Raw genomic sequence first — 27,502 nt, forward strand, 5'->3', positions numbered from 1 at the left:
GCAAGGGGCACGCTGCATCTGGTGGTGGGCGACGGTGGCAAGTAACAAGCTGCATCTGGTAGCAGGCAATGGTGGAAAGGGGCACGCGGTTTTTGATGGCTGGTGACAGTGGGAAGTGGCACGCTGCATGTGGTGGCAGGCGATGGTGGAATGGGGCATGCTGCATCTGGTGGCAGGCTACAGTGGCACGCTGCATCTGGTGGCAAGTGACACACTCAGAGCTCCCACTGATTCTGCATTATGGTCTAGTAATAGAAATAATGTGATTCAATCATCCTGACACCATATCAAGCGACGTGTCAAGGTGATTGAACTGCTAACACAAGCCATTTGCCCAGCAAATCACCTGCCTACAAAAAATTCCCCCTCAACCCCGACACCATCACGCCCTGGTCCTTGGAAAAAACCTCTACCAAGAAACAGGTCCCAAAAAGGTTGGGGACCGACCGCTGCCTTATAGTGCAAATCTCTGCTAGTGTGCAGGAGGCAGCAGGCTCTATAAATGTGTTGCCACAGAGAGTTCTTCCAGTGACGTCTGCAGTGAAAACCTGTCCACAACTTTACTTCCACGAGTCCACGAAGGTCGAAATGTTTTGCCCTTTATCTCAGCACACACAAAATTAGTTGGAGGATGATGAAGATTCCAGAGAAAACAAGGAATACAAAAAATGTTCAGGGGTTCTGGGCTGCAGTGCTCAGCTCTGAGGATGAAGATGAGTAATCAAACCAAGCCAACTGCCCAAATGAGAAGATTCTATCAGGGAGGTCCATCTGGTACTGTCCAAATAAGAAGACTCTATCAGGGAGGTCCATCTGGTACTGTCCAAATGAGAAGACTCTATCAGGGAGGTCCATCTGTTACTGTCCAAATGAGAAGACTCTATCAGGTAGGTCCATCTGGTACTGTCCAAATAAGAAGACTCTATCAGGGAGGTCCATCTGGTACTGTCCAAATTAGAAGACTCTATCTGGGAGGTCCATCTGGTACTGTCCAAATGAGAAGACTCTATCAGGGAGGTCCATCTGGTACTGTCCAAATGAGAAGACTCTATCAGGGAGGTCCATCTGGTACTGTCCAAATGATAAGACTCTATCTGGGAGGTCCATCTGGTACTGTCCAAATGGGAAGACTCTATCAGGGAGGTCCATCTGGTCCTGTCCAAATGAGAAGACTCTATCAGGTAGGTCCATCTGGTACTGTCCAAATGAGCAGACTCTATCAGGTAGGTCCATCTGGTACTGTCCAAATGAGAAGACTCTATCAAGTGGGAGAGAGAGATCTGAGGCTCCAACTAGATGCCAAAGACTGGTCAGATATATGGGGAGCTACCAAATCGGCCTCACAAAATATTGTGGCGCTAGAGACAAACTGCAAAGTCCTCATGCACTGGTGCCCCGTCCCTGCCCAAAATGGCCACATACCACCCCCCCCCCCCTACTGCTTTTGCAGCTGCACAGAAGCATGTACCCATCACCACATTTGGTGGACCTGCTCACTGGCAAAGGAAATTTGGACTGAAATTTTCCATATCCTCTCCGCTGTGATTAACAGCTCACTGGACCCAGACCCAGCCACGGCCTTGCTCAATGTAAAACCTTTGGAAGTGATTTGCCTACAATTTAAACTCCTCCTGAAGGTTACCACCGCAGCGAAGTAAACCATCGCCAAGGCCTGGAAAACACCCTATATTAATATTGTAGAGATCAAAAACATTCACCAGAGCCATAATCAATGCCAAAATAGAAGCAGTCTTCCTTTACAGAACCAAAAAAATGAACGTTTGTGGAAGCCCTGGGTAGAGCACTACCTCCCTTCTGATTTTGAAAAATCTTTATTGTCCCCTTGAGCCCCCCCCCCCCCCCCCAAAAAAAAAAAAAACATGACATCAGAAGCACTCTGATATGGATCTTTAATTCCCCCCTATATCACCCCCCCCAAGGGGAAGGTCAATCTAGTCCTGTCCAAATGAGAAGACTCTACCACAGAGGTTCATCTGGTCCTGGCCAAATGAGGAAACTATCAGACAAGGCCACCTGGTCCTTTCCAAATGAGAAGACTATATAGGAGAGGTCCACCTGGTCCTGTCCAAATGAGAAGACTATATAGGAGAGGTCCACCTGGTCCTGTCCAAATGAGAAGACTCTATCAGAGAGGTCCATCTGGTCCTTTCCAAATGAGAAGACTCTATCAGGGAGGTCCACCTGGTCCTTTCCAAATGAGAAGACTCTATCAGAGAGGTCCACCTGGTCCTGTCCAAATGAGAAGACTATATAGGAGAGGTCCACCTGGTCCTGTCCAAATGAGAAAACTCTATCAGAGAGGTCCACCTGGTCCTTTCCAAATGAGAAGACTCTATCAGAGAGGTCCACCTGGTCCTGTCCAAATGAGAAGACTATATAGGAGAGGTCCACCTGGTCCTGTCCAAATGAGAAGACTCTATCAGAGAGGTCCAACTGGTCCTGTCCAAATGAAAAGACTCTATCAGAGAAGTCCACCTGGTCCTGTCCAAATGAGAATACCCTATCAGAGAGGTTCATCTGGTCCTGGCCAAATGAGAAAACTCTATCAGAGAGGTCCATCTGGTCCTTTCCAAATGAGAAGACTCTATCGGAGAGGTCCAACTGGTCCTGTCCAAATGAAAAGACTCTATCAGAGAAGTCCACCTGGTCCTGTCCAAATGAGGAAACTATCAGAGAAGGCCACCTGGTCCTTTCCAAATGAGAAGACTATATCAGAGAGGTCCACCTGGTCCTGTCCAAATGAGAAGACTATATAGGAGAGGTCCACCTGGTCCTGTCCAAATGAGAAAACTCTATCAGAGAGGTCAATCTGGTCCTTTCCAAATGAGAAGACTCTATCAGAGAGGTCCAACTGGTCCTGTCCAAATGAAAAGACTCTATCAGAGAACTCCACCTGGTCCTGTCCAAATGAGAATACCCTATCAGAGAGGTTCATCTGGTCCTGGCCAAATGAGAAAACTCTATCAGAGAGGTCCAACTGGTCCTTTCCAAATGAGAAGACTCTATCAGAGAGGTCCATCTGGTCCTTTCAAAATGAGAAGACTCTATCAGGGAGGTCCACCTGGTCCTTTCCAAATGAGAAGACTCTATCAGAGAGGTCCACCTGGTCCTGTCCAAATGAGAAGACTATATAGGAAAGGTCCACCTGGTCCTGTCCAAATGAGAAGACTATATAGGAGAGGTCCACCTGGTCCTGTCCAAATGAGAAGACTATATAGGAGAGGTCCATCTAGTCCTTTCCAAATGAGAAGACTCTATCAGAGAGGTCCAACTGGTCCTTTCCAAATGAAAAGACTCTATCAGAGAAGTCCACCTGGTCCTGTCCAAATGAGAATACCCTATCAGAGAGGTTCATCTGGTCCTGGCCAAATGAGAAGACTCTATCAGAGAGGTCCAACTGGTACTGTCTAAGCTTTTTTATTTTATTGTTTTTTATTTGTGTTTACAGTTAATTTTTTTTAAGTACATTTTGTTATACTTTTTAAAATGTTTTATATTATTTTGTTTTTATTTACGGTTATGGTTAATTTTTGAGCACTTTTTTTATTATTATTTATGCTTATGATTGATTTTTTTAATTATAATTCTTTTTAACTTTTTGTCTTTTCATTATTATTATTTTTTTTTTTTTTTTACTTTATTGCGATCACAAGGGATTAACCCCTGCATCAGTGTTTCTCAACTCCAGTCCTCAAGGCGCCCCGACAGGTCATGTTTTCAGGATTTCCCTCGGATGAAACGGCTATGGTAATTACTAAGGCAGTGAAACGGATGGTATCGCCTGTGTAAAATAACGGGCAGGCTGAAAACATGACCCGTCGGGGGCGCCTTGAGGACTGGAGTTGAGAAACACTGCCCTACGTGAGAGTATTTGGCGGGTGAGAGGTATTCTTTATGGAGACATGAATGTACGGTGCTGAGTAATTGTGGTGGGAGGATGGACGGTGTCTGAGAGGGGCTCAGCATCGTCTCCGTGCAGCTTTTGTCTAGAGATCCGTTCAGCACACAGCATGATATCGCCATCCTCCAGCTATTCATAAGAGACGGTCTCCTCCATTGTTCTGGTAATCAATGTCTTCCATCCTCCCCCCCGGGTGCTGCATCCTATCACACGTCCTAATATCGCCTCTTCCTATAGAATGAAGAGGACCTGTCTGAGGAATGATCTCAGCTTCTCGGCTACAGGATGGAGGTGAGACGTCCTCTGAGAACCACCATGGTGTTTCCTGGGAGATGACAGAACAACGCCCTGATTACTGCACAGCAACAACCTCCAAAGGTAAGTCCTTCTCCGTCATCTGACATCACCAGGGTCTGTATATATGTGTGTATATACTGTGTATATATATATATATATATATATATATATATATATATATATATATAGAGAGAGAGAGAGAGAGAGAGAGAGATATGATATAATGTATTTAGCAATTGTGTGGTGGTCAGCGAGAGATCACGCTTGGATGTTCTCCAGATCAAACCTCCCACCTTACAAAAATCTTCTTCATGATCCTTATTGCTCTTTAGAATCTACCTATCTATCTTATCTATCTATCTTATCTATCTATCTATCTTATCTATCTATCTATCTATCTATCTATCTATCTATCTATCTATCTATCTATCTATCTATCTATCTATCTATCTATCTATCTTATCTATCTATCTATCTTATCTATCTATCTATCTATCTATCTATCTATCTATCTATCTATCTATCTATCTTATCTATCTATCTATCTTATCTATCTATCTATCTTATCTATCTATCTATCCTATCTATCTATCTATCTATCTATCTATCTATCTATCTATCTATCTATCTATCTATCTATCTATCTATCGATATCTATCTATCTATCTATCTATCGATATCTATCTATCTATCTATCTATCTATCTATCTATCTATCTATCTATCTATCTATCTATCTATCTATCTATCTATCTATCTATCTATCTATCTATCTATCTGTCTATCTATCTGTCTATCTATCTGTCTATCTATCTATCTATTTATCTATCTATTGCAGGTATCATGGCTGGAGTTCCGGTAGTCCCCCCCGGTCTGGAGAATCTGCTCCAGGTGAGATGTTATCGGAACTCAACAGATTTGCTCTCAGGATCTATTCTTTGTCTATCACATTGATATACATTATTTAACAAGTAATGGGCCAAACCAACTCCACTTATCTCATGGGGGGGGGGGGGGGGGGGGTGTACAAACATATTCAAGTTTCTCATCAATACAAACATGAAAATGTGTTTATCTAAGGCCGCGTACACACGAGCAATCCGACAAACAGTCCGCTCAAAATTAGCATGAACGGACTTGACCACACACGATTAACGAACAGTCCGCTGAAACCGTGCGCGATGACGTGAACGGCACGTACGACGGGACGAGAAATTCGACGTCCTATACACTGCAATGCAACCTTCGGCGTGTAAATCCTTTCTGAGCATGCGCGAAACTTAGTTTGTCGAACAAGCCTACACACGAGGGGACTGTCCGCTGAAACCAAGTTTCAGCGGACTGTCTTACGGAAATTCCGAAAAACTTTGTTCGACAGACTGTCCGCTGAAACTATCCGCTGAAGCCCACACACGAGCGGACTGTCCGCTGAAACACTGTTCAGCGGACAAAGTTGGGCGAACAGTCCGCCCGTGTGTACGCGGCCTAACACTCACTCTAAAAATAAAAAATAAAAACTTTCTTGTTAACCATTCAATCTCCAACCTTCCCAACGCCAAGCAAACCTCCGAGCTTTAACACTTTCCAACCCAACAGACAAAAGCTTCCCGCACTCCCCATCTCACATTCCGAATTCCCCACCCCACTTTCTAGACTCCCTATCCCACACTCCTCACTTCTGCCACTCCCCACCCCACTTCCCACACTCCCCACTTCTGCCACTCCCCACCCCACTTCCCAGACTCCCCACCCCACACATTCTGCACTCCCCATATCCCGCACTCCCCACCCCACTTCCCAGACTCCCCACCCCACTTCCCAGACTCCCCACCCCACACATTCTGCACTCCCCATATCCCGCACTCCCCACCCCACTTCCCAGACTCCCCACCCCACTTCCCAGACACCCCACCCCACACATTCTGCACTCCCCATATCCCGCACTCCCCACCCCACTTCCCAGACTCCTCACCCCACTTCCCAGACTCCCCACCCCACACATTCTGCACTCCCCATATCCCGCACTCCCCACCCCACTTCCCAGACTCCCCACCCCACTTCCCAGACTCCCCACCCCACACATTCTGCACTCCCCATATCCCGCACTCCCCACCCCACTTCCCAGACTCCCCACCCCACTTCCCAGACTCCCCACCCCACACATTCTGCACTCCCCATATCCCGCACTCCCCACCCCACTTCCCAGACTCCCCACCCCACACATTCTGCACTCCCCATATCCCGCACTCCCCACCCCACTTCCCAGACTCCCCACCCCACACATTCTGCACTCCCCATATCCCGCACTCCCCACCCCACTTCTGCCACTCCCCACCCCACTTCCCAGACTCCCCACCCCACACATTCTGCACTCCCCATATCCCGCACTCCCCGCCCCACTTCCCAGACTCCCCACCCCACTTCCCAGACTCCCCACCCCACACATTCTGCACTCCCCATATCCCGCACTCCCCACCCCACTTCCCAGACTCCCCACCCCACTTCCCAGACTCCCCACCCCACACATTCTGCACTCCCCATATCCCGCACTCCCCACCCCACTTCCCAGACTCCCCACCCCACACATTCTGCACTCCCCATATCCCGCACTCCCCACCCCACTTCCCAGACTCCTCACCCCACTTCCCAGACTCCCCACCCCACACATTCTGCACTCCCCATATCCCGCACTCCCCACCCCACTTCCCAGACTCCCCACCCCACTTCCCAGACTCCCCACCCCACACATTCTGCACTCCCCATATCCCGCACTCCCCACCCCACTTCCCAGACTCCCCACCCCACACATTCTGCACTCCCCATATCCCGCACTCCCCACCCCACTTCCCAGACTCCCCACCCCACACATTCTGCACTCCCCATATCCCGCACTCCCCACCCCACTTCCCAGACTCCCCCCCCCACACATTCTGCACTCCCCATATCCCGCACTCCCCACCCCACTTCTGCCACTCCCCACCCCACTTCCCAGACTCCCCACCCCACACATTCTGCACTCCCCATATCCTGCACTCCCCACCCCACTTCCCAGACTCCCCACCCCACTTCCCAGACTCCCCACCCCACACATTCTGCACTCCCCATATCCCGCACTCCCCACCCCACTTCCCAGACTCCCCACCCCACACATTCTGCACTCCCCATATCCCGCACTCCCCACCCCACTTCCCAGACTCCCCACCCCACACATTCTGCACTCCCCATATCCCGCACTCCCCACCCCACTTCCCAGACTCCTCACCCCACTTCCCAGACTCCCCACCCCACACATTCTGCACTCCCCATATCCCGAACTCCCCACCCCACTTCCCAGACTCCCCACCCCACTTCCCAGACTCCCCACCCCACACATTCTGCACTCCCCATATCCCGCACTCCCCACCCCACTTCCCAGACTCCTCACCCCACTTCCCAGACTCCCCACCCCACACATTCTGCACTCCCCATATCCCGCACTCCCCACCCCACTTCCCAGACTCCCCACCCCACACATTCTGCACTCCCCATATCCCGCACTCCCCACCCCACTTCCCAGACTCCTCACCCCACTTCCCAGACTCCCCACCCCACACATTCTGCACTCCCCATATCCCGCACTCCCCACCCCACTTCCCAGACTCCCCACCCCACTTCCCAGACTCCCCACCCCACTTCCCAGACTCCCCACCCCACACATTCTGCACTCCCCATATCCCGCACTCCCCACCCCACTTCCCAGACTCCTCACCCCACTTCCCAGACTCCCCACCCCACACATTCTGCACTCCCCATATCCCGCACTCCCCACCCCACTTCCCAGACTCCCCACCCCACTTCCCAGACTCCCCACCCCACACATTCTGCACTCCCCATATCCCGCACTCCCCACCCCACTTCCCAGACTCCCCACCCCACTTCCCAGACTCCCCACCCCACACATTCTGCACTCCCCATATCCCGCACTCCCCACCCCACTTCCCAGACTCCCCACCCCACTTCCCAGACTCCCCACCCCACACATTCTGCACTCCCCATATCCCGCACTCCCCACCCCACTTCCCAGACTCCTCACCCCACTTCCCAGACTCCCCACCCCACACATTCTGCACTCCCCATATCCCGCACTCCCCACCCCACTTCCCAGACTCCCCACCCCACTTCCCAGACTCCCCACCCCACACATTCTGCACTCCCCATATCCCGCACTCCCCACCCCACTTCCCAGACTCCCCACCCCACTTCCCAGACTCCCCACCCCACACATTCTGCACTCCCCATATCCCGCACTCCCCACCCCACTTCCCAGACTCCTCACCCCACTTCCCAGACTCCCCACCCCACACATTCTGCACTCCCCATATCCCGCACTCCCCACCCCACTTCCCAGACTCCCCACCCCACTTCCCAGACTCCCCACCCCACACATTCTGCACTCCCCATATCCCGCACTCCCCACCCCACTTCCCAGACTCCTCACCCCACTTCCCAGTCTCCCCACCCCACACATTCTGCACTCCCCATATCCCGCACTCCCCACCCCACTTCCCAGACTCCCCACCCCACTTCCCAGACTCCCCACCCCACACATTCTGCACTCCCCATATCCCGCACTCCCCACCCCACTTCCCAGACTCCCCACCCCACTTCCCAGACTCCCCACCCCACACATTCTGCACTCCCCATATCCTGCACTCCCCACCCCACTTCCCAGACTCCTCACCCCACTTCCCAGACTCCCCACCCCACACATTCTGCACTCCCCATATCCCGCACTCCCCACCCCACTTCCCAGTGGCATAACTAGAACCTTCAGGGCCCCAATGCAAGAAGCCATGAAGGGCCCCCCTGACAGGGCCCTTTACTCCGAGTTTGGTGGTGGAACAACAGGGCCCGGTTGCAAGTGGGTGGCTGCATGTAAAGGAACCAATTTCTCCATTTGCCGCCGCTTCTCCACCTCTCCCTCCCACAGGCATTCAGTGGCTGCAGGAGGAAAATGGAGAGACCGGTTCCTCTATGTCGGTGTTTCTCAATCTTTTTCCAGTCAGGGCGCCCTTTAAGTACACCCCCCTAGGTGAATGGGCTGCACTGCAACCACCCTGCAGCTGTGTACATTGCATGTAGTTGCAGCATAGTGATGATGCATTTAAGGGGTTGTAAACCCTCGTGTTTTTTCACCTTAATCCATCCTATGCATTAAGGTGAAAAAACACCTGGCAGTCACCGGAACCCCAGCCCCCCCCCCGTACTACTTACCTGAGCCCTGGAACTTCACCGGGGTTCTCGGCTCCTGATTGGATAGATTGATACCAGCTCAGCCATTGGCTACCACTGCTGTTAATCAAATCCAATGACGCGGGCGTTGGGGGCGCCTGCAAGGTAACCCCCCCGGGAGAGCGCTTCTCATAGGGGGTTGTCTAGTTTTATTTATGGACACCGCACCAGTCCTGAGGAGTTGCGGGCAGGAGTTTTTAGGTGAGGCCTAGTCCTAGTCTGTGGGTCCGGCCTCACGGACTAGGCCGAAGCCGTGGCCTCACCTAAAAACTCCTGTCCGCAGCTCCTCAGGACTGGTGCGGTGTCAGCACCGATCCTGGTGAAAAAATAAATATCTTACAAAAACTATTTGCTGAAAATTTGAATCAAATTTGACCTCTCAACTCGATTCAAGATTCAAATCGATTTTTTTCCCCAGCCCTACCCCATATGTGTAGAATCAGAACTGTTTTTTTTTTCTTGCTTGTTCAAAGTACCAGCAAAAAAAAATGCTATTCCTCTGAAAAGCGATCTGTGCTCAGATCCCTTTTCAGAGGCATTTGACAGCTGGTAAAGGGGCAATATGTTGCCTCCTGACCACCTGTATTAATCCCTTAATGTGATTGTAAAGGTTTGCTGCTTTTTTTTTTATAACAAACATGTTATACTTACCCTCACTGTGCAGCTCGTTTTGCACAGAGTGGCCCCGAACCTTGTATTCTGGAGTCCCTCGGTGGCTCTTGTGGCTCCTCCTCTTATCAGACAATCCCCTATGAGAAGCATTCTCCCGGGGGGGGGGGGGGGTTACCTTGCAGGCGCCCCCGACGCCCGCGTCATTGGATTTGATTAACAGCAGTGGTAGCCAATGGCTGAGCTGCTATCAATCTATCCAATCAGGAGCCGAGAACCCCGGTGAAGTTCCAGGGCTCAGGTAAGTAAAACGGGGGGGGGGCTGGGGTTCCGGTGACTGCCAGGTGTTTTTTCACCTTAATGCATAGGATGGATTAAGGTGAAAAAACACAAGGGTTTACAACCCCTTAAATGCATCATCACTATGCTGCAACTACATGCAATGCACACAGTTGCAGGGGGGTTGGAGTGCAGCCCATTCACCTGGGGGGGGGGGATGTACTTAAAGGGGGCCCTGACTGGAAAAAGATTGAGAAACACCGACATAGAGGAACCCGTCTCTCCATTTTCCTCCTGCAGCCGCTGAATGCCTGCTGGAGGGAGAGGTGGAGAAGCGGCGGCAAATGGAGAAATTTGTTCCTTTACATGCAGCCACCCACTTGCAACCGGGCCCTGCTGTTCCGCCACCAAACTCGGAGTAAAGGGTCCTGTCAGGGGGACCCTTCATGGTTTCCTGCATCGGGGCCCTGAAGGTTCTAGTTACGCCACTGGCAGCCATTGTGCCATTAAACGCTGCCAGTGTGCCATCAAATGCTGCTAGTGTGCCCTTGAATGCCCCCAGTGTGCCCCCCCGCCCTCTCGCCATCTACACACATGCACATACACATACATGCACACACATACACATACACATGCACACACACAAAAATGCACACACACACATAAAGTCTTTTTTTTAAAACGGCAGTGCTTTATCTTACCTCTTCCTGCCGGGTACTGCACTGTAGGGGGAGACAAAGAGCACACACTGCTTTCACTTTAGTTATAAGCAGTGTGATGACTCCGAGCTCCCCGCACAGCGCACAGTGCCGATTACACTTCGGCTGAAGATTGGGGAGCTCGGTCTCAGCCGCCCGCTCCTTCAGATATACAGGGGTGCCCTCAAGGGCCCCCTGCAGCATGGGGCCCGGTCGCCTTGGCGATCTCAGCGACCACTATAATTCTGCCACTGCCACTTCACAGACTCACCATATCCCGCACTCCCCACCCCACTTCCCAGACTCTCTACCCCTATCCCACTTCCACCCCAGCCCCACCTCACTTCCCACACTGTCCACCCCACTTCCAACCCCATTTCCCTCTCTCCCCACCCATGTCCCACACTCCCGATCCCACTTCCTGCACTCCCCACCCCATGTCCCACACTCCCCACCCCACTCCCGGCACTCTCCACCCCACTTCCCACCCCATTTTACACACCCCATGTCCCACACTCCCGATCCCACTTCCTGCACTCCCCACCCCATGTCCCACACTCCCCACCCCACTTCCGGCACTCTCCACCCCACTTCCCACCCCATTTTACACACCCCATGTCCCACACTCCCCAACCCACTTTCCCCACTTCCCACACTCCCCACTCCACTTCCCGCACTCCCTACCCCACATCTCACTCTCTCCACCCCACTTCTGGTACTTCCCACACTCCCCAACCCATGTCCCACACTCCCTCCCCCACTTCCAGCATTGCACACCCCACTTCCGGCACTCCCCACCCCACACTTCCCGTACTCCCCACCCCACTTCCCGCACTCTCCACCCTACTCCCTCCCCACATCTCACACTCCCTCCTCCACTTCCGGCATTCCGCACCCCACTTCCGGCACACCCCACCCCACACTTCCCACTTCCGGCACACCCCACCCCACTTCCCGCACTCTCCACCCCACTCCCTCTCCACGGCCCACATTCCCCACGTCCTACACTCCCCACATCCCACACTCCCCACCCCACTTCCGGCACTCCCCAACCCACTTCCCAGACTCCCCACCCCTCACTTTCTGCACTCCCCATATCCCACACTCCCCACCCCACTTCCCGCACTCCCCACATCTCACTCTCCCCACCCCACTTCCCAGACTCCACACCCCCATCCCACTTTCACCCCAGCCCCACCTCCACCTCATTTCCCACACTGTCCACCCCACTTCCAACTCTATTTCCCTCTCTCCCCACCCCACATCCCACACTCCCCACTTCCCACCCCCCTTCCCACACTCTGCCAGGACAGTACAAATATCTCCCAAATTATCCCTTTTTGGAAAGTGGAAAGTACAAGGTATTTTGTAAGAGGCATTGCGAGTTTTTTGAAGTTGTCATTTTTTGTCATAATTTTTTGGAAATTGAGGAAATAAATAAATAAATAAATAATTTCTACATTTTACATACTGTCACCAGTGCAATGCAGTGTTATTGTATGACTGGTGTGATGATGGTGATCAGGGACACTGACTGGTGACAGTATGTTAAGAAAAAAAGAATATATTTTATTATTTTTTTAAATTTTCTTTTGTGTTTGTTTTTTTGGATTTTTGTTTTTTACACAACGTGACCAGAGCTGTGCAGTGTTACCAAAGTAACACTGTATTTCTCTGGGGAACTGATCAGTATATATATATATATATATATATATATATATATATATATATATAATATATATATATTGTGTATATTTATATTTATATATATATATATAAATATATATATATATATATATATATATATATATATATATATATATATATATATATATATATATATATACTACATTTATGATTGTTTATATCAGTGAATCTCACTGCTGTAAGCAATCATTCTTACTTAGTGAAACTGAGTCATGCATTGAGTTTTGTTGTGATTAGGTGTGATTGGCCCTGTCTGTACCGGTGTGATCACTGTGACCCATCACAGCTAGCAACACAATGGTACACAATGGATGGCACGAAAAGGAAGCCTTACATTGTTTACAATTGTCATGTGACCTGTTGTGATTGGTCACAATGACCACATGGTACTGGAAGCAGGCTGGTACACTGATCGGGCATTGGTGGACATAGCCGATGACAGATTACGCCGCAGCGCGGTCCGATCAAGGAAGGTGTCATATGAAGTCCACCCAGATCGACGAAAGTCCCTCCCGGCTGTAATTTTGCTATAGACTGGGCAAGAACTGGTTAAACTGGAACTTCACTATTGGTTTGCTTTCTCCCAACAGCTTGTTTTTTTTTTTCTTTTTTTGGGGAAGGGGTGGTGTGAGTGCTGATTTTCTATCAATACCCGCTTTTGCTTTGGCAATGCTTGCCTAGGCAAGGATTACGCCACTTACCTCACCCCTCTTACTTACTGAGAGCCGATGGGCCGGGAGTCCTAAGACCTGATGGGCTGGGAGTCCTAAGACTTGATGGGCTGGGAGTCCTAAGACTTGATGGGCCGGGAGTCCTAAGACTTGATGGGCCGGGAGTCCTAAGACCCGATGGGTCGGGAGTCCCAAGACCCGATTGGCCGGGAGTCCCAAGACCCGATTGGCCGGGAGTCCCAAGACCCGATTGGCCGGGAGTCCCAAGACCCGATTGGCTGGGAGTCCCAAGACCCGATTGGCCGGGAGTCCCAAGACCCCATTGGCCGGGAGTCCCAAGACCCCATTGGCCGGGAGTCCCAAGACCCGATTGGCCGGGAGTCCCAAGACCCCATTGGCCGGGAGTCCCAAGACCCGATTGGCCGGGAGTACCTAGACCCAATTGGCCAGGATGAAAAGCAGCCGCCGGAACTTAGGAGGAGATGCAGGGGGAAGCTGCTGAAGCTTTGACCCAGATGGGGTAAGTTCAGGGCTGATGGGTGGGCAGGCAAGGGACGTGGCGATCGACCGAGCAATGGGGTGGGGTGGTGGGAGAGAAGGGGCCAGGTTTGCCGCTCCACCCAAAAAAATAGAGCACCAGCAGCCACTGCATGCCAGCTTGCACATGCACAGTGGGTTCCTCAGAAAGCCACAACCAGCTCTTATACCCAAGATGGCAAACCCAAAGTGGAGAAGAAGAAGTGTTGGAAGTATCAGAAGTGTTGCCATGGCTTCTCTGTACAGTTCAGGTAGACCTCTAGTCTGGTGGTTGATGAATGTGGTAGAGGTGACCATCAGCTGATGATGACGGAGGTGGTGGGGACATCCGCCATAGGGGCAGAGTTTGAGGTTGTCCAGTTGGCAGTAGTGTTAATGACGTTGGATGGATGCACATTGATACGTTTCGTTCTTCTTTGTTTTACAGGTCAGTGAGCTCTATGTAAAACAGACATGTAAGTTGTTTTTGTTGAAACATAAATCATAATTCTAAAAATGTAGTCCTCTTGATATCTCCTCCATCCTTGCTAGCCCCCCATGCCCAGCGTTCTTCATTTTCTGATCACTAAACTCATTGGTCCTCTAGTGTTTATGCATTTGCAGCCAAATCACGTACCTGGTACATCATCTGACTTCAAGTGGTTGTAGCGGGATGATAAGCAACTGGAAACTGAAGCCTAGTTGACAGTTTACCATGCTTCAGTTAAGAATGAGCACAGGAGCGGCCGGTACAGACAGTACGGGGGCAATCTAGAGCCCAGGGTGAACCAAACTGCACCCCCTCCCCCTTCCCAAGAAGGGGGCTAATCTATATGCTTACCCCTAAGCATAAATCCCCCCTCTTCATAGCATAAATTATTTTCCCCAAAAATCCCTGCCTCCCCCCCAGCAGCACAAATATCTCCCAATCATTCCTACTAGCACAAACCTCCCCCTCAAAAAATGATCCCTCCTAACACACATTCCCTCCAGATCACCTCTTCTAAAATAAACCCCCACCCCCCTCCAGCACAAATCCTTTTCCCCCCCAACACAAAAAAAAACAAATCACAACTCCTAGCAACCCCCCCCCCCCCAATTTCTTCTCCTAGAACAATTTATCCCCCCTGCTACCCCCCAAATTACCCCCCTCGCAACACAAATACCCCCAAATCACAACTCCTAGCAACCCCCCTCTCCAATTTCCCCTCCTAGAACAATTCATACCCCCTGCTGCCTCCCAAATTCCCCCTCCAAACATAAATACCATCAAATCACTACTCCTAGCAACCCCCATCCCAATTTCCCCTCCTAGAACAGTTCATACCCCCGGCTGCCTCCTAAAGTCCCCCACCCAGCACAAATACCCCCAAATGAAATCTCCCATCACCCCCCCCCAATTTTTCCCATGTGGAACAATTCATACCCCCTGCTGCCTCCAAAATTCCCCCTCTGAACATAAATACCCCAAAATCACAACTCCTATCACCCCCCCCCCCATTTCCCCATCTAGAACAATCCATACCCCCTGCTGCCTCCCAAATTCCCCCTCCCAGCACAAATACCCCAAAATCACAACTCCTAGCACCCCGCCATTTTCCCCTCCTAGAACAATTCATACCCCCAACTGCCCCACAAATTCCCCCCCTACAAAGACAAATACCTCCAAATCACAACTCCTAGCAACCCCCTCCCCCATTTTCCCCTCCTAGAACAATTCATACCCCCTGCTGCCCCCCAAATCCCCCCTCTGAACACAAATACCCCAAATCACAACTCCTAGCACCCCCTACCCCATTTTCCCCTCCTAGAACAATTCATACCCCCTGTTTCCCCCGTAAATTCTCCCTCCCAGCAAAAATACCCCAAATCCCAACTCCTAGCACCCCTTCCCCCCATTTTCCCCTCCTAAAACAATTCACACCCCTGCTGCCCCCCAAATTCCCCCTCCCAGCACAAATACCCCCAAATCCCAACTCCTAGCACCCCCCTCCCCCATTTTCCCCTCCTAGAACAATTCATAACCCCTGCTGCCTCCCAAATTCCCCCTCTGAACACAAATACCCCGAATCACAACTCCTAGCACCCCCCTGCTGCCCGCCAAATCCCTCTTCTGAACACAAATACCCCCAAATCACAACTCCTAGCACCCCCTACCCCATTTTCCCCTCCTAGAACAATTCACATCCCCTGCTGCCTCCCAAAGTCCCTCTACCAGCACAAATACCCCCAAATCACAACTCCTAGAACCCCCTCCCCCATTTTCCCCTCCTAGAACAATTAATACCCCCTGCTGCTCCCAAAATTCCCCCTCCCAGCACAAATACCCCCAAATCCCAACTCCTAGCACCCCGCCATCTTCCCCTCCTAGAACAACTCATACCCCCAACTGCCCCCCAAATCCCCCCTCCCAGCACAAATACCCCCAAATCACAACTCCTACCACCCCGCCATTTTCCCCTCCTAGAACAATTTTTACCTGCTGCTGCCCCCCCCCCCCCAAATTCCCCCCTTCTAACACAACCGCCCCCCCCAATCTCCTTGCGCTGCCCCCTCCTCTCTTGATACCACAGTGCCCATGGTAGCCGCCCCCTCCTGCCCACCCCCTTGTCCCGGACCTGGATACAGATCACTCACTGTGTTCATTTCAGAAAAGGAAGGGGTCGTTAAATGGAATCTCCTGAAACATATTCATAAAGAGTACCTGTCTCGGTCTCGCGCCTATTGCTGTCACAACGGATGTTTACGTTCCTTGTGACAGCAATAAAAGTGATAAAAAAAAAAAAAAAAAGTCAAGCAACAGTGTATAAACAAAATAAATGAAGCATTAAAATTAAAAATTAAGCCCCCCCCAGCTAGCATGCAAAGGCGAACGTGCATCGAGCATCAGATGATGGGCATTAATTCCAGCACCAGACCTCCTCTGTGCATATAAAGTGGGGACCTGTAAAGGCTTTTAAAGCGACACCTATGGAGAGTAAAATCTACATCATTTTTGTCGCCGTTACACTGGCGTGTAAAATTTTAAAGCGTGTCGTGTTTGGTATGTATGTACGCGGTGTGACATCATCTTTTATATATTACCAAAAAAAAAATTGGGTTATATATTGTTTTTTGTTTTTTTTTTCGCATTAGAATTAATCACTGGAGATTTGGCTGCTGAATGACCGGGGGCCATTTTTTCCGCGATTTGGCACTACGTCGCTTTAACTGACAATTGCGTGGTCATGCGTCCATGTTGCACCCAAACAAAATTTACGTCCTTTTTTTATCCCACAAATAGAGCTTTCTTCTGGTATTATTTGATAACCTCTGCATTTTTTTTTTTTTTTTGCGCTGTAAACAAAAAAAAGAGCGATCATTTTGGAAAAAAAATACACATTGGCTATAATAAATAGCCCCATTTTTATTTTTTATTTTTTAAAAAGCTACTTTTTTTTCCTCAGTTTAGGCCGAGCGTATTCTTCTACATATTTTTGGTAAAGAAAAAAAAAATTGCAATAATCGTTTATTGATTGGTTTTTGCAAAAGCTATAATGTCTACAAAATAGAGGATAGATTTATGGCATTTTTATTATTATATTTTTTTTACTAGTAATGTGATTTTTTTCAGGACTGCGACATTACGGTACAATTTTGACACCATTTTGGGACCATTGTCATTTTATACAGCGATCAGTGCTATAAAAATGCACTGATTCCTGTGTAAATGTCACTGGCAGGGAAGGGGTTAACACTAGGGGGAGATCAAGGGGGTTAAGTGTGTTCCCTGGCAGGCGATTCTAACTGAAGGGGGGGGGGACTGACTAGAGGAAATGATGGATCGTGGTTCCTAGCTAATAGGAACACACGATCTGTCACTCCTCTCGAGAACAGAACAGGGATTTGTGTGTTTACATACACACACTTCCGCGTTCTGTCCCTTGTGCTCGCGATCGCTCGTGGCCGGCGGTCATCGTGACTGGTGGTCACGAGCATCGGTATCCCCGCAGTGCAGCGGGTGCGTGCGCGTGCCTCCGGCGGCACACACCTGCTATCCCGATCAAGAAGTGCCAGACAAAGCCTGGTCTTCAAGCGATTAGATTCCATGATGGCTGCATCAGTTAAACGAAAGAGCTCCAGCCTAAACAAAAAAAAACTATCTCCACCTATCTGAAGCCGCTTGGTTGATGACTCCAGAGTATCCTCAGGACATGTTCCACCTAGGTCATGCAAGCATTGATTTACTACATGGCAGCCATGTTTTGTTTTCTTTAGCTCCTCCCACCCAGAGAGAGACTACCAGAGGAGGGTTGGTAGATCACCCATAGTCTATGGAAAGCTTCCCAGCCTATCATATATAGAAATGGTGTGAATTGACAGGTGAATGGAGATGGCTAGATGGTGACAGAATATATATCTGAAGGTTCCTGAAGTCACCTGTCCTGCCTCGTAACTAAATTCTGTCTTTTCAGGGAACAGCACTTTTCAGAGCTTCTGTACCTACGACTTGTATGACCCTGATGGACATCTCTTGTATGAGGCCATTGAGCGGCAGGAATGTTGTGGCCCCCGTTTGGATTTAATGGTTAACAGCACTCAGGGATATAATGTCCTAAATCTCCTCGTGCCTTCCAATTTCTGCAACTGGGACACCGAGGTAAGCCCGAAACGAGATGAAAACTGATGGTGGATGGCAATATGAACTTGTCTCATACCAGTCCTCCAAGTCTGTCCTTGAAGATGGGGATCTCTAAGTTTTCTGAGATACAAGGCACAGACCTCATGGACTATGGGGGGGGGGGGGGGGGGTATACGACATGGACCTCTAAAGCTGAGAAAACAGAAGACATGGACCTCTAGTACTGGTTAGACACGATACATGAACCACCAAACCTGGGGGAAGATACAAGGTATACACCACTAGAACTGGGGAGAGACAAGGCATGGACCTCTACAACTGGGGGCAAGGCATAGACCTCTAGGACTGTGAAGATACAAGACTTGGACCTCTAGGACTGGTGAGCTACAAGACAGGAACCTCTAGGACTGGTGAGATACAAGACATTAACCTCCCGGTCTGGGGAGATCCAATACATAAACCACTAGAAGTGGGGTAAGATGCAAGGTATACGTCACTAAGATTGGGTAGATAGGAGGTATGGGCCTCTAGGACCGGGAGATACCATATATAAACCACTGGAAGTGGGGTGGGATACAAAGCATCACCACTAGGACTGGGGAGATACAAGATATCAAGCTCTAGGACTGCAGAGATATGAGACATGGGCCTCTAGGACTAGGGAGATACCATATATAAACCACTGGAATTTGGGTAAGATACATGGCATCACCACTAAGACCGGGGAGATACAAGGGATGGACCTTAGGACTGGTGAGATTAGAGGCTTGGACCTCTAAGACTGGGAACATACAAGGTATGTGCCTCTAGGACTGGGGAGATACCATATACAAGGAATACACCACTTGGACTGGGGAGATACAAGGCATGTACCTTTAAGACTGGTGGGATACAAGACATGGACCTTTATAACGGGGTAGATATAGACATGGACCTTTAGGACTGGGGAGATACAATGCATAAACCAATAGAACTGGAGAAAGACAGAAGGCACACCATACTATAAGGATATGCAATTAGCGGACCTCCAGCTGTTGCAAAACTACAAGTCCCATCGTGCCTCTGCCTCTGGGTGTCATGCTTGTGGCTATCAGAGTCTTGCTATGCCTCATGGGACTTGTAGTTCTGCAACAGCTGAAGGTCCACTAATTGCATATCCCTGCCATACTAGAACTAGGAAGAGACAAGGCATGGGCCTCTATGACTAGGAAGATACAGAGCATGGACCTTTAGGATTGGGAAGATACAATACATAAGCCACTAATACTGGCAACATACAAGGCACCCACCACTGAGGATGATGGGGGAGACAAAGCATGGGCCTTTAAAATTGGGGAGATACAATTGCACAAACTACTGGGTCTAGTGGGATACGAGGCATATGGACTCTAGGACCAAAAGACAAGATATAGACCACTAGGATCAAGGAGGGATAATAGAGAACTAGAAGTGAGGGGGTGCTACTCAGACCACTAACACTGGGATCCATGGGGGGGGGCGGGGGGTGAATGGTGGACAATCTGATCGGAGAGAGATAAGGTTCAATCTACGGGGGAGATATACATAGCACAAAATCGCATATTAAGAACTTCCAGGACTAGAGAGATACAAAGCATGGTCTACTAGTTCTGGGTAGATGGTGCTATCAGAACTGGTAGTATACAGAACACAGAGCACAGATCACTAGGACTAAGCTGCTACAGGACAAAGATCTCTAGGAATGGTGAAATACAACAAACACAGACATCTAGGACTGGTGACACCCCACTTTACTATTGAAACCCAGACCATCAATGACTGGTGAAGGACCCACCGCTCAGTCCCTATTCACACAATGGAGGTTTGGTTGAGCTGACTCAGGTGAACATTTACATCATGACCATTCATTATTATAGTTGCAGGTCTCCAGTTCCACTGGTGAGCTCCTCGGCTACATAGACAAAACGTGGGCAAGTTTCTCTTCAGCCTTCGACATCTCAGACCCGTCGGGACTTATTTATCTTAAAGTCAAAGGTCCAGGATGGGGCGAAAGTTTTATGTCTGATACCTATTATCAGGTAGGTCTCCCACCCAAAATGCTGTGAAATTATTTTGTCTCTGATCCAGGATACTCTAGGGTAGGGTGACCAGACGTCCCCCGGTTTCCAGGGACAGTCCCTGTTTTGAGTGCACTGTCCCCGGAGCCTGTGTGTCCCCGGATTTGTCCCCGGATTCAGGGGTGGTGCCCATACCCATTTCTGACAGCCTAACCGGACATGCAGCAGTGTGACCATGGGTCCAGCACAGACAGTGATTCGGGGGCACCGGGGCATATGGCCGCAGGGAGAGTGAGTGGAGCTGTCAAATTGAAGCTCTGATGACGGGGATGGGCGGGGCTGATGTGCGTTGCTCCGCCCCTTTGTCAGACAACCCAGTACATAGACAAACAGCTTTTCGGCAGGATATCGGCGTTTAGTGGGCGGGAAGAACATCAATGTGATTTTTGGCCTGTCGGAATTGCGTGCACACGATCGGAATTTCCGATAGAATGTTTTTCCGTCTGGAAAATTGAGAACCTGCTATCAATTTTTGGCTGGCGGGAAATTTGGACAGCTGAATTCCGATGGCGCATACACACGGTCGCATTTTCCCATGAAAAGCTCTCATCTGTCTTTTTCTGTCAGGAATTCCGATCGTGTGTACGCGGCATTACACTCTCCGTCCCCCTCTACAAATCTCTGTATCACTGCTAAGCTCCACCCACTATTTAACCCTTTACTGACTGATCTGGTTAATGTTTCCCATTTTCTATTACATTATTATTATATTACCATCCTATGCATTAAAGTGAAAACATTTCTTCTAGTGACCAGCCCCTCCCCCCTCCCCCCACCCCACCGTTTTACTCACCTGAGCCCTGGAATTTCCCACGGCAGAGACGCGCTCTTCCTCCTTCTCGGTTCTTGATTGGATAGATTGATAGCAACGCAGCCATCGGCTCCCGCTGCTGTCAAATAAATCCAATGATGCGGGTGCCGGAGGGCGGGGCCGAGTCATACATTTGGCGCCTATGGACGCAAATGGTGGACTCGGAGAGTGCTCCTCCTAAGGGGGGTTATACAATGCGGGGAGGAGCCACAAGAGCCGCTGAGGGACCCCGGAAGTCGAGGATCAGGGGCCACTCTGTGCAAAACAAACTGCATAGTGGATATGTTTGTTATTTTATAATAAATATAAAAAAATTAAAAACAAAGCCTTACAATCACTTTAATTGAGTCTGAGCAATAGTCCAATTGCATCCATTAATCTGAGCCGGTCCTATTCCCTCACCTATGTAGCACTGACCCCCGAAGGAGCGGCTGATTATTTTTGGGCTTACCGTTACCTTCTCCTCCTCGTTGCTCGTCTAGGGGGTTCCCCGAGGTTGATGGCCCAATAAACTGTAGAGACCGACACTTGAATCCACTTTAGGGATTTTTATTTTCAAAGTGTTGAACAGAACTCAGTCTCTCAGTAGGGAATAGAGGGTACGGGTAGTAAAGCTCAGGTACTCTTAGAACTGCTAATACTTGAATGTCTCTCTTTATACAATCCAGGGAATAGCCATTCGCAACTGGATGTTACAACTATCGGCTAAATCCCCTCAGGGCCGTCTTTAAGGCAGGGAAAAGGGGGCAGCTGCCCTGGGCCCTGTCATTGTTGAGGGGCCCAAAGCAGCTGCCTCATACTTGCCAACTATCCCAGTTTAAATTCCCTCGTCCCTTGAAGTTTTAGTCCTGTGCTGTGTCCCGATATCTCAGTGTGAAGTGCTGCTAATAATGCTGCTCAGCTCTGCCCTATTGTTGTGTACAGATGACTCACCTGCAGACCCTGTGTTTACATGGAAATAACCGGCATTCATATCTAAATAGCGGTGGCATTACTAAGTAAATAACTGTGGCTGGCGTCATTGATATTTAAATAAAGGTGGCATTCTTATGTAAATAGCGGTGGCATTACTAAGTAAATAGCTACGGCCGGCGTCATGGATATGTAAATAAAGGTGACATTTATATGTGTATCATGCTCCCCTGCAGTGAGGAGATGATGTGTTGTAACCTCTAGCAACCAATCAGTGAGCAGTATTACTATACAGTAATTTCTAGCAACCAATTAACAAGCAGAAATCGTTTGCTGTAACCTCTAGCAACTAATCCGTGAGCCGTAATGTGTGCTGTAACCTCTAGCAACCAGTCATTAAGCAGTAATGATATGCTGTAACCACTGGCAACCAATCGCAATTGCTGCCTGATCTGATACAGTAAACTGATTTTAAGTCTAGCTGCTCTTGTATGTCTCAGAGCAGGTAGAGAGTGGAATTGCATGGGGGGGGCCCCAAGAAAGTTTTTCGCCCATGGTCCAATCAATATTAAAGACGGCCCTGAATCCACTTTTTGTGGATTTAGCAACCGACGGGTGATTCAAAAAAGCGCAGTCTCTGCCACAGACTTGGTTGTAACTGAAGGATGAAACTAGGAACTCTCGTACGGTACCAGTATCTTGCAGCCGGTCCGGCAATACCGTAAGAATGCGGATTCACCTTGGTGTCCTTTCCAGCTTAGCCTCCAGGCTCTTGCCGAGCAGTCAGCCTCGTGCATGGCTCTCTTCTGTAGAATCCTCCCCTGGTTTGCGTTTTCAGTCGCTGGGCCTCTCCAAACCCGAGACGGCAACGGACCACCTCGGAACCCTCCTTCCAGTTACTGTGCCTCGGGCTAGCCAAGACTTGGAAATGGATGGATCCGCACCTCAGGCCATGGAGGCCTCTGGGGGCTGGTCAGGAGGACCAGGAGCATGGTGTCAGAACAGACTTATGGACCGGAACCCAGAACCACATGACCTCAGCACCTTAAGTACCCTCTCCCGGAATATACAGCGAGACAACGCACCCACTGATTGGCTCAGAGAGAGAGATTGGCACCCAATGCGTCCAACCAGACTGCGTTCCAATGCCTGCCAAAGGTGACACCCACACCTATGACCAGGCAGGACATAGTACAGTCCAGCCAAACTGATGCTGAGACCACAATTTACTGTAATTAACCCCAAAACCCAACTATAGTCTTAGGAACATTTAAATTGGCAAAAACATAGCGCATGCTCTTCAGGAGGCCGGCACTACTCCTATAATAACATTAAAGTGGCTGTAAACCCTTACAACACACTTTGACCTACAGGTAAGCCTAGATTAAGGCTTACCTGAAGGTCCAAGAAATATCTCCTAAACCTATATGGTTTAGGAGATATTTGCCCGAAGACAGGCACATGCACCGTAGACAGCGGCGCGCAGGCGCACTGAGCGCGGCATCGTCAACGACGAAGATGCGCATGCACGGGAGTGACGTCATCGCCGGCTTCGCCGAATGACAGCGGCGGAGCGGCGAGACCCACCGAGAAGATGGATGCGGTGGACTACAGGGGACAGCGGTGACTTCGCTGGCTCCTGTGTCAGGTAAGTGACACATAATGGACTACTATGCGATGCGATGCGATGCGATGCATAGTAGTCCATTATGCTTTGCCTTTGCAGGGAACGAAAGAGGAAGTAAACTCATCAGGGTTTACTTCCTCTTTAAGCCTTGGTTCACACTTGTGCAATCACGGACATTGCATGTGATTCCCACCGCATTGCTGTACACATCACATGCGATTTCTGTGCAACTGTATGGCTGAAATTCCAAAACATTTACACCAGAATAGTGCAGGACTCTTTTTTTTTTTTTTGGTCCACGCTGGAATCGGATCGCATGGGAGTTGACACCCAATGCGATCCGATTCCTGTACTATTTCACAGTTCACACTGCAATCTGCAAACCAATCTGGGTGAGTCGTTAGCTTTCTATTGACACCCGCAGTGGTTCGCAGATGTCAGTTTGAACCGTCTGTGATTCAGGTGTAATGCGGGAACCCACACAGGATTTCCCACATCACACCAGTGTGAACCCAGGCTAAATCATTTCACTATATTTCTATTTGTTGTTAAATTTTTTTTCATAATTTTTAAAACATTTTTTTCAATGGATATTTAATATAATTGTAGCGCCGGCTCCTGAAGAGCATGCGCTATGTGTTTTTGAAATTTAATGTTAAATCTAAACCGCAGTTTGGCTTGGGTTTGATTGCTTCAAATTTTGACCTCAGCATCAGTCTGACTAGACTACTAGGTGTTCCACCTGGCCATGGGGGGGCGCTGTCACTTCTGGCAGGCATGGTAGCACAGTCTAGTTGGGTGCTTTAAAGGGGTTGTAAAGGTTTGTTTTTTATTTTCTAAATAGGTTCCTCTAAGCTAGTGCATTGTTGGTTCACTTACCTTTTCCTTCGATTTCCCTTCGAAATGTTTTTTTTCTTTGTCTGAATATCTCACTTCCTGTTTCTCCTCAGTAAACTTCTCACCATCATCCGAGCTGGTGGTTAGTCAGCCAGACCAGCTTACTGAACAGCTTACTGAGGAGGAACAGGAAGTGAGAAATTCAGACAAAGAAAACAAAGAAAAAAAAACATTTATAAGGGAAATTGAAGGAAAAGATAAGTGACCCAACAGTGCACTAGCTTAAAGGAACCTATTTAGAAAATAAAAAACAAACCTTTACAACCCCTTTAAGGTTACTTTCTCTCTGAGTCAGCCCAGTGGGAGTGTCACTCTTGTTGTGCCTTCTGGGAGAGGCTATTCTCTGGATTTATTCAAAGCAGTGGGTTCTGCTTAGCTGTAGCAATGCAATGTCTCCAACCCTGAACAACCTGATGCTTTAGAATTTAGAAGAAATTAGAATTTGAAGCAGCACCAATCATGAGGGTTGACTCCTGATTGGCAGTGATAAGGAGAGCTGTCTCCTGATTGGAGGAGGTGTGATACCCAGAATTGCCTGCTGAGAGCCGGCGAGAGGAGACCTGACGCTGGAACAGGGGGAGGAGACCTTGACATTTTACGAGTACAGATCTACAATAATTACTGTTAGCATGCTTGTTTGTTTTTATTTTTTAATGTGACCCTTCCCTCCTCCTCTTCCAGGTGATATCAGGTGATAAAACGGCACAAATTGGGGTCATCACACGGGTGTGGAGGGGATTCTTCAAGGAGATGTTCATCAACAAGGACACCTACATCATCAGCTTCCCTCAGGACCTCCATGTCACGGTGAAAGCCATGTTGGTGGCATGCACCCTGTTCATTGTGAGTTTGAGTCTGGAGAGGACACAGCGGGGAGTACACGCAGATGTCTTTTAATGCATCCCAAAAGGCGGGAATAGAAAGAGAACACTAAAGTTTTCCTATATATTATTAGAATGTCATTTTTTTTTGTAAACCTGGGGGCACGCCTTACTTTGTGGCTCCAGGTCCACATACAGTCAATAGAAAGCGCAGGGGTCAGGAGGGGATGGACCAGGAAGTCCTGTTGTCATTGATGATGTCTAATAGAGCAATGTAATTCTGAGAATTGGAGCCACTCTGAGAAATACCTTGAGATGGTAATGTGGGGAGGGGATGCTGGGACCTCCTTACAAGCTAAGCTAGCCCATGAGTTTCCTTTACTCCACAGTTGTCAGTCTCTGCCTATTTTCATCCACTTTATGTGGAAGCCAACGCCAGTCCAGGGGTCCTCCTTTATCAGGGCTCTATACCAGTGTTTCTAAACTCCAGTCCTCCAGGTGCCCCAACAGGTCATGTTTTGAGGACTTCCCTCATATGAAACAGCTGGGGTGATTACTAAGGCATTAAAACTTGGGCGGCACAGTGGTGTAGTGGTTAGCACTCTCACCTAGCAGTCCTAGAAGTCCTGTTGTCATTGATGATGTCTAATAGAGCAATGTAATTCTGAGAATTGGAGCCACTCTGAGAAATACCTTGAGATGGTAATGTGGGGAGGGGATGCTGGGACCTCCTTACAAGCTAAGCTAGCCCATGAGTTTCCTTTACTCCACAGTTGTCAGTCTCTGCCTATTTTCATCCACTTTATGTGGAAGCCAACGCCAGTCCAGGGGTCCTCCTTTATCAGGGCTCTATACCAGTGTTTCTAAACTCCAGTCCTCCAGGTGCCCCAACAGGTCATGTTTTGAGGACTTCCCTCATATGAAACAGCTGGGGTGATTACTAAGGCATTAAAACTTGGGCGGCACAGTGGTGTAGTGGTTAGCACTCTCACCTAGCAGTAAAAAGGGTCGCTGGTTCAAATCCCAACCACGACACTACCTGCCTGGAGTTTGCATGTTCTCCCTGTGCCTCCGTGGGTTTCCTCCGGGTACTCCGGTTTCCTCCCACACTCCAAAGACATGCAGGTAGGTTAATTGGCTTCTGTCCAAAATTGGCCCTAGTATATGAATGGGGACCTTGGATTGTGGGCTCCTTGAGGGTAGGGACCGATGTGAGTGTGCAATGTACAGGGATAGGGACAATTGTAGACACTCACTCAGGTTGAACTGGATGGACTGGTGTCTTTATTCAACCTTACTAACTATGAAAACTGATCAAATCATCTGTGCAAAATAATGGAAAGTCTGAAAACATGGCCTTGAGGACTGGAGTTGAGAAACCCTGCTCTATACAATGGAAGAACTCAGTCTAGGCTCAACTCCAACGTGGTCTGGGGGGGGCTCCAGGGGTCCCTCTTCATTGCCCAAACCCAAAAAGATCCCCTCCCTATCAGGTTCTATACACTAGAAGAACTCGGTCTAGAATCAAGCCAATGCAGTATGGGAGCACCAGGCGTTCCTCTTTGTCAGGGCTTTATCCACTAGAAAGAAATCAGTCTGGGCTAGAGGCCAGCAAGGTCCAGGTGGCTTCAGAGGTCCTCCTTCATCGGGGCTTTATACACTGGAAGAACTCAGACTGGACTTGAAGCCAATGCAGTCTGGGGGCTACTGGGGGTCACTCTTCATCAGGGCTCTATACACTAAAAGAA

The 27,502-nt window shown here is 49.2% G+C and overlaps 1 protein-coding gene across 2 annotated transcripts in view; it reads left to right on the forward strand.

Moving 5' to 3' along the window:
* Positions 1-3,768: 3,768 nt before the first annotated feature.
* LOC143962181 (phospholipid scramblase 3-like) overlaps positions 3,769-27,502 on the forward strand; it is a 31,130-nt gene continuing 7,396 nt past the window's right edge. The window contains exons 1-7 of one of the 2 annotated variants that reach the window (XM_077471514.1): positions 3,769-3,899; positions 4,160-4,300; positions 5,057-5,109; positions 14,418-14,445; positions 18,424-18,608; positions 20,486-20,647; positions 25,615-25,776. In XM_077471514.1, the coding sequence (XP_077327640.1) occupies positions 4,183-4,300; positions 5,057-5,109; positions 14,418-14,445; positions 18,424-18,608; positions 20,486-20,647; positions 25,615-25,776 (708 nt within the window). In that variant the 5' untranslated portion in view covers positions 3,769-3,899; positions 4,160-4,182. Of the gene's footprint in view, positions 3,900-3,945; positions 4,086-4,159; positions 4,301-5,056; positions 5,110-14,417; positions 14,446-18,423; positions 18,609-20,485; positions 20,648-25,614; positions 25,777-27,502 lie in introns of those variants that run through there. The other variant, XM_077471513.1, reaches the window with a different exon arrangement.

This window comes from Lithobates pipiens, unplaced genomic scaffold, assembly GCF_037356315.1.
Source record: "Lithobates pipiens isolate NorthernLeopardFrog02 unplaced genomic scaffold, aLitPip1_a1.2 Scaffold_8, whole genome shotgun sequence".
Taxonomy (NCBI): Eukaryota; Metazoa; Chordata; class Amphibia; order Anura; family Ranidae; genus Lithobates; species Lithobates pipiens.